The 12,423-nt window shown below is 47.3% G+C and overlaps 1 protein-coding gene across 1 annotated transcript in view; it reads right to left on the bottom strand.

Annotated features, from left to right (window-relative positions):
- Positions 1-11,610, bottom strand: part of LOC139443110 (WD repeat and HMG-box DNA-binding protein 1-like) — a 37,253-nt gene extending 25,643 nt beyond the window's left edge. Inside the window, exons 1-7 of the mRNA XM_071224053.1 lie at positions 11,496-11,610; positions 10,320-10,431; positions 9,501-9,652; positions 8,941-9,049; positions 1,283-1,383; positions 1,095-1,140; positions 831-920 (exon numbers count right to left, since the gene is read on the bottom strand). Of these exons, the coding sequence (XP_071080154.1) occupies positions 831-920; positions 1,095-1,140; positions 1,283-1,383; positions 8,941-9,049; positions 9,501-9,652; positions 10,320-10,431; positions 11,496-11,560 (675 nt within the window). The 5' untranslated portion in view covers positions 11,561-11,610. The remainder of the gene's footprint in view (positions 1-830; positions 921-1,094; positions 1,141-1,282; positions 1,384-8,940; positions 9,050-9,500; positions 9,653-10,319; positions 10,432-11,495) is intronic.
- Between the last annotated feature and the right edge of the window lie 813 nt (positions 11,611-12,423).

Below are 12,423 nucleotides of genomic sequence, written 5' to 3'. Positions count from 1 at the left end.
GGAGAATGTTAAGATGGACACGGTCTGAAGGACAACGGGAGAATGTTAAGATGGACACGGTCTGAAGGACAACGGGAGAATGTTAAGATGGACACGGTCTGAAGGACCATGGGAGAATGTTAACATGGACACAGTCTGAAGGACAACGGGAGAATGTTGAGATGGACACAGTGTGAAGGACAACGGGAGAATGTTGAGATGGACACAGTCTGAAGGACAACGGGAGAATGTTAACATGGACACAGTCTGAAGGACAACGGGAGAATGTTGAGATGGACACAGTCTGAAGGACAACGGGAGAATGTTAAGATGGACACAGTCTGAAGGACAACGGGAGAATGTTAAGATGGACACAGTCTGAAGGACAACGGGAGAATGTTAAGGCCGACGCAGTCTGAAGGACAACGGGAGAATGTTAAGATGGACACGGTCTGAAGGACAACGGGAGAATGTTAAGATGGACACGGTCTGAAGGACAACGGGAGAATGTTGAGATGGACACAGTCTGAAGGACAACGGGAGAATGTTGAGATGGACACAGTGTGAAGGACAACGGGAGAATGACCAGGGCAAACTGACACATCATCAGGGCACACCGACACATCATCAGCCAGACATTACAGTTACTTTACCACCTGATGAAATTAATGACACATCTTTCTGAAAAGTAATGGGTTGCCAGGGACCTATTCTGACCCTGGGTGCCATTGTACAATGCGATCTTAGCGCTAAGACGATAACTCCCATACCCTAAAATAGACTTACGACAGTTGTATCACTAAGGTTGTTTTGAACAACGGCCCCAGGCCCCTACAATCTAAAGTACATACCGCAGTGAAAGCCTCATGAGTGATGACACTTTTCTGCCACGTGTTGTTTTCATAGATGGCTATTTCCTTTTCTCTCGGCACCAGTAGGTTCTGAGGAATATAAGTAAGGTGGCAAATGATTCGTAGAATACAACCTGTATTTTCTTTAAATTAATTAATTTTGAATAATTACCTATAACAGTGTTTACAATCACCTATCTATATATATGCACAGACTACATTCACTGCACCATACAAACAACGTGTACAGACCTACTGACTCACCTTGCCGTCCAGCGACCAGGTCAAGCGACACAGCGTCTTGGAGAGACTGAAGGAGAAGCAGACATGGCGTCAGGTCCTGTGGTAGCATTTCAGTAACCCACCGACTCCTCATTTCAAATGTCTTTATCCCTTAAGCATCATTATCAAAATAATATGTCTCATGTCGGGATGTGTTGGCGTGAACTCACCTGATGTCTGAACACTTCGGTATGCTATCCTCCAAAGACTTGACACAAGATTGGTCTGCCACCTTCCACACTTTAACACTGCCATCACAGCTGGAGGAGGCCTGAAAGAGAGAGATCAGGAGATCACATTGCCTTCAGGAGATCACATTGCCTTCAGGAGATCACATTGCCTTCAGGAGATCACATTGCCTACAGGAGATCACATTGCCTTCAGGGGATCACATTGCCTTCAGGAGATCACATTGCCTACAGATCACATTGCCTTCAGGAGATCACATTGCCTTCAGGAGATCACATTGCCTAGAGGAGATCACATTGCCTTCAGGAGATCACATTGCCTTCAGGAGATCACATTGCCTACAGGAGATCACATTGCCTTCAGGAGATCACATTGCCTACAGGAGATCACATTGCCTACAGGAGATCACATTGCCTTCAGGAGATCACATTGCCTTCAGGAGATCACATTGCCTACAGGAGATCACATTGCCTTCAGGAGATCACATTGCCTTCAGGAGATCACATTGCCTTCAGGAGATCACATTGCCTACAGAAGATCACATTGCCTTCAGGGGATCACATTGCCTTCAGGAGATCACATTGCCTACAGGAGATCACATTGCCTACAGGAGATCACATTGCCTTCAGGAGATCACATTGCCTACAGGAGATCACATTGCCTTCAGGAGATCACATTGCCTACAGGAGATCACATTGCCTTCAGGAGATCACATTGCCTACAGGAGATCACATTGCCTTCAGGAGATCACATTGCCTACAGAAGATCACATTGCCTTCAGGAGATCACATTGCCTACAGGAGATCACATTGCCTTCAGGAGATCACATTGCCTTCAGGAGATCACATTGCCTTCAGGAGATCACATTGCCTACAGGAGATCACATTGCCTTCAGGAGATCACATTGCCTTCATGAGATCACATTGCCTTCAGGAGATCACATTGCCTACAGGAGATCACATTGCCTACAGGAGATCACATTGCCTTCAGGATCTCTGGTAACCCTTCAGTCTGGCTCTGCTCCCTGGTGGACCGATTAACACGGAGCAGTAGTTTACTTCTGTCACGGCTCAATGAGGGAGGAAAGCCTGAAGACATGGACGTTGCCAACTTCGAGAACAGGCATGGTCCTGACAAACCAAGAATCTTAGTGAAGGTGAATCTGAACTGGGGATTTAAAGCCCTTCCCTCCTGGGGGTGGAGAGACACACTGAGGAACATGATAGACACCTACCAGTAGTTCCTCCTGGGGGTGAAGACACATAGAGGAACAAGTTAAGACCTACCAGTAGTTCCTCCTGGGGGTGGAGAGACACAGAGGAACATGATGGACACCTACCAGTAGTTCCTCCTGGGGGTGGAGAGACCCACCTAGGAACATGATGGACACCTACCAGTAGTTCCTCCTGGGGGTGGAGACACACTGAGGAACATGATGGAGACCTACCAGTAGTTCCTCCTGGGGGTGGAGAGACCCACCTAGGAACATGATAGACACCTACCAGTAGTTCCTCCTGGGGGTGGAGAGACACACAGAGGAACATGATAGACACCTACCAGTAGTTCCTCCTGGGGGTGGAGAGACACACAGAGGAACATGATAGACACCTACCAGTAGTTCCTCCTGGGGGTGGAGAGACACACAGAGGAACATGATGGACACCTACCAGTAGTTCCTCCTGGGGGTGGAGAGACACACAGAGGAACATGATGGACACCTACCAGTAAATCCTCCTGGGGGTGGAGAGACACACAGAGGAACAAGTTAAGACCTACCAGTAGTTCCTCCTGGGGGTGGAGAGACACACAGAGGAACATGATGGACACCTACCAGTAGTTCCTCCTGGGGGTGGAGTGACACACTGAGGAACATGATGGACACCTACCAGTAGTTCCTCCTGGGGGTGGAGAGACACTGAGGAACATGATGGACACCTACCAGTAGTTCCTCCTGGGGGTGGAGAGACACACAGAGGAACATGATAGACACCTACCAGTAAATCCTCCTGGGGGTGGAGAGACACACAGAGGAACAAGTTAAGACCTACCAGTAGTTCCTCCTGGGGGTGGAGAGACACACAGAGGAACATGATGGACACCTACCAGTAGTTCCTCCTGGGGGTGGAGTGACACACTGAGGAACATGATGGACACCTACCAGTAGTTCCTCCTGGGGGTGGAGAGACACAGAGGAACATGATAGACACCTACCAGTAGTTCCTCCTGGGGGTGGAGAGACACACAGGGGAACATGATGGACACCTACCAGTAGTTCCTCCTGGGGGTGGAGAGACACTGAGGAACAAGTTAAGACCTACCAGTAGTTCCTCCTGGGGGTGGAGAGACACACTGAGGAACATGATAGACACCTACCAGTAGTTCCTCCTGGGGATGGAGAGACACACTGAGGAACATGATGGACACCTACCAGTAGTTCCTCCAGGGGGTGGAGAGACACACAGAGGAACATGATGGACACCTACCAGTAGTTCCTCCTGGGGGTGGAGAGACACACAAAGGAACATGATAGACACCTACCAGTAGTTCCTCCTGGGGGTGGAGTGACACACTGAGGAACATGATGGACACCTACCAGTAGTTCCTCCTGAGGGTGGAGAGACACACAGAGGAACATGATGGACACCTACCAGTAGTTCCTCCTGGGGGTGGAGAGACACTGAGGAACAAGTTAAGACCTACCAGTAGTTCCTCCTGGGGGTGGAGAGACACACAGAGGAACATGATGGACACCTACCACTAGTTCCTCCTGGGGGTGGAGAGACACACTGAGGAACATGATAGACACCTACCAGTAGTTCCTCCTGGGGGTGGAGAGACACTGAGGAACAAGTTAAGACCTACCAGTAGTTCCTCCTGGGGGTGGAGAGACACACAGAGGAACATGATGGACACCTACCAGTAGTTCCTCCTGGGGGTGGAGAGACACACTGAGGAAAATGATAGACACCTACCAGTAGTTCCTCCTGGGGATGGAGAGACACACTGAGGAACATGATGGACACCTACCAGTAGTTCCTCCAGGGGGTGGAGAGACACACAGAGGAACATGATGGACACCTACCAGTAGTTCCTCCTGGGGGTGGAGAGACACACAAAGGAACATGATAGACACCTACCAGTAGTTCCTCCAGGGGGTGGAGTGACACACTGAGGAACATGATGGACACCTACCAGCAGTTCCTCCTGAGGGTGGAGAGACACACAGAGGAACATGATGGACACCTACCAGTAGTTCCTCCTGGGGGTGGAGAGACACTGAGGAACAAGTTAAGACCTACCAGTAGTTCCTCCCGGGGGTGGAGAGACACACACAGGAACATGATAGACACCTACCAGTAGTTCCTCCTGGGGGTGGAGAGACACACAGAGGAACATGATAGACATCTACCAGTAGTTCCTCCTGGGGGTGGAGAGACACACAGAGGAACATGATAGATACCTACCAGTAGTTCCTCCTGGGGGTGGAGAGACACTGAGGAACAAGTTAAGACCTACCAGTAGTTCCTCCTGGGGGTGGAGAGACACAGAGGAACATGATGGACACCTACCAGTAGTTCCTCCTGGTGGTGGAGAGACACACAGAGGAACATGATAGACACCTACCAGTAGTTCCTCCTGGGGGTGGAGAGACACACAGAGGAACATGATGGACACCTACCAGTAGTTCCTCCTGGGGGTGGAGAGACACACAGAGGAACATGATGGACACCTACCAGTAGTTCCTCCTGGGGGTGGAGAGAAACACAGAGGAACATGATGGACACCTACCAGTTGTTCCTCCTGTGGTCGAAGAGACACATAGAGGAACAAGTTAAGACCTACCAGTAGTTCCTCCTGGGGGTGGAGAGACACTGAGGAACATGATGGACACCTACCAGTAGTTCCTCCTGGGGGTGAAGAGACACACTGAGGAACAAGTTAAGACCTACCAGTAGTTCCTCCTGAGGGTGGAGAGACACACAGAGGAACATGATAGACACCTACCAGTAGTTCCTCCTGAGGGTGGAGAGACACACTGAGGAACAAGTTAAGACCTACCAGTAGTTCCTCCTGAGGGTGGAGTGACACTGAGGAACATGATGGACACCTACCAGTAGTTCCTCTTGGGGGTGGAGAGACACATAGAGGAACAAGTTAAGACCTACCAGTAGTTCCTCCTGAGGGTGGAGTGACACTGAGGAACATGATGGACACCTACCAGTAGTTCCTCCTGGGGGTGAAGACACATAGAGGAACAAGTTAAGACCTACCAGTAGTTCCTCCTGGGGGTGGAGAGACACAGAGGAACATGATGGACACCTACCAGTAGTTCCTCCTGGGGGTGGAGAGACCCACCTAGGAACATGATGGACACCTACCAGTAGTTCCTCCTGGGGGTGGAGACACACTGAGGAACATGATGGACACCTACCAGTAGTTCCTCCTGGGGGTGGAGAGACCCACCTAGGAACATGATAGACACCTACCAGTAGTTCCTCCTGGGGGTGGAGAGACACACAGAGGAACATGATAGACACCTACCAGTAGTTCCTCCTGGGGGTGGAGAGACACACAGAGGAACATGATAGACACCTACCAGTAGTTCCTCCTGGGGGTGGAGAGACACACAGAGGAACATGATGGACACCTACCAGTAGTTCCTCCTGGGGGTGGAGAGACACACAGAGGAACATGATGGACACCTACCAGTAAATCCTCCTGGGGGTGGAGAGACACACAGAGGAACAAGTTAAGACCTACCAGTAGTTCCTCCTGGGGGTGGAGAGACACACAGAGGAACATGATGGACACCTACCAGTAGTTCCTCCTGGGGGTGGAGTGACACACTGAGGAACATGATGGACACCTACCAGTAGTTCCTCCTGGGGGTGGAGAGACACTGAGGAACATGATGGACACCTACCAGTAGTTCCTCCTGGGGGTGGAGAGACACACAGAGGAACATGATAGACACCTACCAGTAAATCCTCCTGGGGGTGGAGAGACACACAGAGGAACAAGTTAAGACCTACCAGTAGTTCCTCCTGGGGGTGGAGAGACACACAGAGGAACATGATGGACACCTACCAGTAGTTCCTCCTGGGGGTGGAGTGACACACTGAGGAACATGATGGACACCTACCAGTAGTTCCTCCTGGGGGTGGAGAGACACAGAGGAACATGATAGACACCTACCAGTAGTTCCTCCTGGGGGTGGAGAGACACACAGGGGAACATGATGGACACCTACCAGTAGTTCCTCCTGGGGGTGGAGAGACACTGAGGAACAAGTTAAGACCTACCAGTAGTTCCTCCTGGGGGTGGAGAGACACACTGAGGAACATGATAGACACCTACCAGTAGTTCCTCCTGGGGATGGAGAGACACACTGAGGAACATGATGGACACCTACCAGTAGTTCCTCCAGGGGGTGGAGAGACACACAGAGGAACATGATGGACACCTACCAGTAGTTCCTCCTGGGGGTGGAGAGACACACAAAGGAACATGATAGACACCTACCAGTAGTTCCTCCTGGGGGTGGAGTGACACACTGAGGAACATGATGGACACCTACCAGTAGTTCCTCCTGAGGGTGGAGAGACACACAGAGGAACATGATGGACACCTACCAGTAGTTCCTCCTGGGGGTGGAGAGACACTGAGGAACAAGTTAAGACCTACCAGTAGTTCCTCCTGGGGGTGGAGAGACACACAGAGGAACATGATGGACACCTACCACTAGTTCCTCCTGGGGGTGGAGAGACACACTGAGGAACATGATAGACACCTACCAGTAGTTCCTCCTGGGGGTGGAGAGACACTGAGGAACAAGTTAAGACCTACCAGTAGTTCCTCCTGGGGGTGGAGAGACACACAGAGGAACATGATGGACACCTACCAGTAGTTCCTCCTGGGGGTGGAGAGACACACTGAGGAAAATGATAGACACCTACCAGTAGTTCCTCCTGGGGATGGAGAGACACACTGAGGAACATGATGGACACCTACCAGTAGTTCCTCCAGGGGGTGGAGAGACACACAGAGGAACATGATGGACACCTACCAGTAGTTCCTCCTGGGGGTGGAGAGACACACAAAGGAACATGATAGACACCTACCAGTAGTTCCTCCAGGGGGTGGAGTGACACACTGAGGAACATGATGGACACCTACCAGCAGTTCCTCCTGAGGGTGGAGAGACACACAGAGGAACATGATGGACACCTACCAGTAGTTCCTCCTGGGGGTGGAGAGACACTGAGGAACAAGTTAAGACCTACCAGTAGTTCCTCCCGGGGGTGGAGAGACACACACAGGAACATGATAGACACCTACCAGTAGTTCCTCCTGGGGGTGGAGAGACACACAGAGGAACATGATAGACATCTACCAGTAGTTCCTCCTGGGGGTGGAGAGACACACAGAGGAACATGATAGATACCTACCAGTAGTTCCTCCTGGGGGTGGAGAGACACTGAGGAACAAGTTAAGACCTACCAGTAGTTCCTCCTGGGGGTGGAGAGACACAGAGGAACATGATGGACACCTACCAGTAGTTCCTCCTGGTGGTGGAGAGACACACAGAGGAACATGATAGACACCTACCAGTAGTTCCTCCTGGGGGTGGAGAGACACACAGAGGAACATGATGGACACCTACCAGTAGTTCCTCCTGGGGGTGGAGAGACACACAGAGGAACATGATGGACACCTACCAGTAGTTCCTCCTGGGGGTGGAGAGAAACACAGAGGAACATGATGGACACCTACCAGTTGTTCCTCCTGTGGTCGAAGAGACACATAGAGGAACAAGTTAAGACCTACCAGTAGTTCCTCCTGGGGGTGGAGAGACACTGAGGAACATGATGGACACCTACCAGTAGTTCCTCCTGGGGGTGAAGAGACACACTGAGGAACAAGTTAAGACCTACCAGTAGTTCCTCCTGAGGGTGGAGAGACACACAGAGGAACATGATAGACACCTACCAGTAGTTCCTCCTGAGGGTGGAGAGACACACTGAGGAACAAGTTAAGACCTACCAGTAGTTCCTCCTGAGGGTGGAGTGACACTGAGGAACATGATGGACACCTACCAGTAGTTCCTCTTGGGGGTGGAGAGACACATAGAGGAACAAGTTAAGACCTACCAGTAGTTCCTCCTGAGGGTGGAGTGACACTGAGGAACATGATGGACACCTACCAGTAGTTCCTCCCGAGGGTGGAGAGACACACTGAGGAACAAGTTAAGACCTACCAGTAGTTCCTCCTGAGGGTGGAGAGACACACTGAGGAACATGATGGGACACCTACCAGTAGTTCCTCCTGGGGGTGGAGAGACACACTGAGGAACAAGTTAAGACCTACCAGTAGTTCCTCCTGAGGGTGGAGAGACACACTGAGGAACATGATGGACACCTACCAGTAGTTCCTCCTGGGGGTGGAGAGACACACAGAGGAACATGATGGACACCTACCAGTAGTTCCTCCTGAGGGTGGAGAGATACTGAGGATCAAGTTAAGACCTACCAGTAGTTCCTCCTGGGGTTGGAGAGACACACAGAGGAACAAGTTTAGACCTACCAGTAGTTCCTCCTGGGAGTGGAGAGACACACTCAGGAACATGATAGACACCTACCAGTAGTTCCTCCTGGGGGTGGAGAGACACACTGAGGACTGGGGCCTGGTGACCGTGGAACACCTTCTGGTTACTGGTCTCAACCTCGACATGTTTCACCGTGAAGTCACTGAAACAGACAATCTGCATAGATTTAGTGTCCATTCAACAAACGTCAATGGAATTTTATGTGTATTTTCATGATTTATTTAAACTAACATGAAGCTGTTACATGTGACGCGCTACATACCTTGATGCAGCCACCATCACACTGCCAGACTTGTTGAAGCACACGTGTGATATGGGGACCGTGTTTTATTTGTTGTTTAACACCGCACACAGCAATATTCCAGCTATATGACGGCACTCTGTAGATAATCAATCAGACAAATCAGTGATTGACATCATGAGCATCGATCTACACAATTGGGATACGATCCCACCCGATCCTGTTAGTCGCTTCTTACGACAAGCATAGTCACCTCTTACGGCAGGCATGGGTTGCTGAAGACGTATTCTACCCTGGATCTTCATGTGTGAGATATGGGCATGAAGTGAGTTACATCTGACATGCTACATACCTTGATGCGGCCACCATCACACTGCCAGACTTGTTGAAGCACATGTGTGACACGGCGCCTGTGAAGCGCGTCACGATGCCATCAGGGGAACCATCAGGAAAGGTATGTGTCTGTACAGAGTTGGCCTCTGATGACGTGTAGAAACGATTATTCTGTCAATACAATGTATGTGCATTTCATTCAATTTGACATCTCAGCAGCGTAGTGTTAGATTGGGCTGGTTCCTGATTTATGAAATACAGAACCTGGAACATAACATTCCTGCTGGAATCTGAACGGGCTGAAGAATTATTGACCTGCCTCAATGGTTCCTATTTCCATAACTTGCATGGTGTCTGGGCATTTGGTTTGCGGTTGGACTGCATATTGCACTCATAATAAACAGGCGGGGGTTACATAACATGGAGGGCCACTACATGCTGATTTCTGTCCCTCCCATGTTGTTACCATGGCAATGAAGGGAGGGTTTAAGGAAAGAATTCTTCTCTCTGAGATGCCATTTCAAAAGCGGATCATAACAAAAATATTGTAGATACCTATATCATTCATTCGTTAGTCAGAATCATTGCTTCTGCCTAAAATCTGTTACATGTTTGCAAATTAAGAAATCATTACCACTAAACCAAACTTAAACAGTTTGTCTACACTTATATCTCATTAAGATCAACTTGTAGCATTTCAGAGAGAATAACCATGATAACCCTCTACTACTGTATACTTAAACAAATCTAAAATGTGATAATTCTCCATGAAATGTGACTTTAAAGATTTGTATGAATGACAACAATGATCAAAGTTCTTGAAAACATCTCCTTTTACCTTAAAAGCAACAGCATATACTTTCTCTCCAACTCTGTGGGAGACTGCATCATCATCGTCGATGCCCTGCCACACCCTGACATCCCCATCTGTCCCACCAGTTAGCATGTACCTGAAATACATCAATATCATCATGATCACTAAAACACGTCTTTAGTCCTTCCATAGGAATAAGTATGGTTCTCTGCCACTTTGATCAATATTCCAACAGTTTCATAGCGAGGGACTGGGACTTGGAATGAATGTCATTGACTCATCATGAGATTGTCATCTGAACATATAAGCAGACATGATCTTGTTTCAGGGAACTGTGTTTTTATGATAGTGGAAACATATCACACCAATACACCACTCTATCATGTGGTGACACTTGACTTTTAAGTCGTGTTCTGTGTAACATGATTGCAAATTTGATTAGAAATATGTGAAAACGTGAATCAATATGAAAACTGGTATTTCTTGCTGAGTTTATCACCTTGTCTGTCATCTTGATGTGACATTTAATTTAAATTGATTTGTAGAAGCAGTCAACAGTGGTAGACACTAACATTTTTAGCCCCCTTGTCCTCATAATGATAACAAATAGCAAAACACTTAAAAATGGCATATTTCTACTAGTCGTTATACATTAACTATTGGGCAGTTTGGCAATGACTAGAGGACTAGAGCCAATTTCTAATCCTGAGTCAATTCTAAAGTAATCCAAAGTAGATAAAATTAATATAAATATAATTAATTATTATTGACCATCAGATACATGGAAATAAAACAAACTTCCAAACAATGGCGTGACAGCTCTTAAGGCAATACTCATGATAGAATTGGCGACATCAGTTTCCGTAAACTCTGAAGAGAACATTATAAACAATATCGTACAATTTTATTAAAAAAAACAAAAACAAACAGGTGACATGAATGCGCAACGATAAAGTGTTGTTGATAAAGATGACTTGATTGTTTATTTTGTTTACATAGGAAATTCAATTAACATGCTCATTACTCCTCTCGCTTGAGTCTATATGCAATCAGATGTGCCTGGGTTATATGTGTATAAAAGATGTGTCTTGTTGCTCATTGTAGGTATGTATATTTCCGATGAACCTGACGTGTTCCGGAATACAAGAAACAAAGATCTGACTGTATGTACCGTTTATGACTAAAATCTGAGGAATATACCTTCCAGAATCATCAAAACACAGGACGGTGTGTCCGTCGCTGTGCGCATATCTCATAGGTTTCATTTCTGAAAGACAATGTCAACCACACAATTTCTTTTTAGGCTTCGCACGAATGTGACGGCACAAAGTTTCCCGCAATAATTGAATTTCCCGCGGTTAAAGTAATCTCGCGGTAAATACACAAAGTGTTTTCTTTTCTTATAATAAAATTCACATTACTACCGATTTTGATTCTTTTGTTTGTATATTACATAACTTAATATAAAACATGCGTAAGGTTGTTACAACGTTTAAATGTATTATTACGCCTACGCGGCTGCGTTTTATAAAAGATTCAGGATTCCGAGAACCTTTATGGCAAGAACACTATTTGCGATTCTATCTATAAATACAACATTTTTGCTACTACAAAACGTAACGGACCTACAGCTTTACATGTATGAGATAGTGTATACTGTAAAGCAATCCTCCATATTATTTTAATCACATTTCTCCGCAAGAAACCAGTTAGAAGAATTTCAATAATTTAAATCGGAGACAATAAACAAAATATTTTATGGTCTCTGTTTAAATTCATACATACTGTACACGTTTCGTTTATTTATAGATTGGCCGACAACCGTGTTGATTGTGTAATATACATGTATATTGAACCTTGCCCATCATAGAGACAGTTTTGATAAGAAAGCGTTTCTAAATATATACACGGTCATATTTATGAGGATCAAGTCCGAGATTGTTTTTTTTAATTTCAATCAAACGACATGTAGGAAACGTCATGAGATTTGACTTCAGATGTGGATATTTGTTAAATATACATATTTAGCAGCCATGATGTAGTTACAGCGGCCTGTGTATTGATAAACGATATCTGAAGCGAATCGCACAAATACACCAATCTAACATTTCCTGTTGCCGGAAGTCAC

The sequence above is a fragment of the Haliotis cracherodii genome, unplaced genomic scaffold (assembly GCF_022045235.1).
Source record: "Haliotis cracherodii isolate W230 unplaced genomic scaffold, xgHalCrac1.p SCAF_5, whole genome shotgun sequence".
NCBI lineage: Eukaryota > Metazoa > Mollusca > Gastropoda > Lepetellida > Haliotidae > Haliotis > Haliotis cracherodii.
The sequence above is the reverse complement of the archived record's forward strand: the minus strand, read 5'-3'. Positions and strand labels throughout refer to the sequence as shown.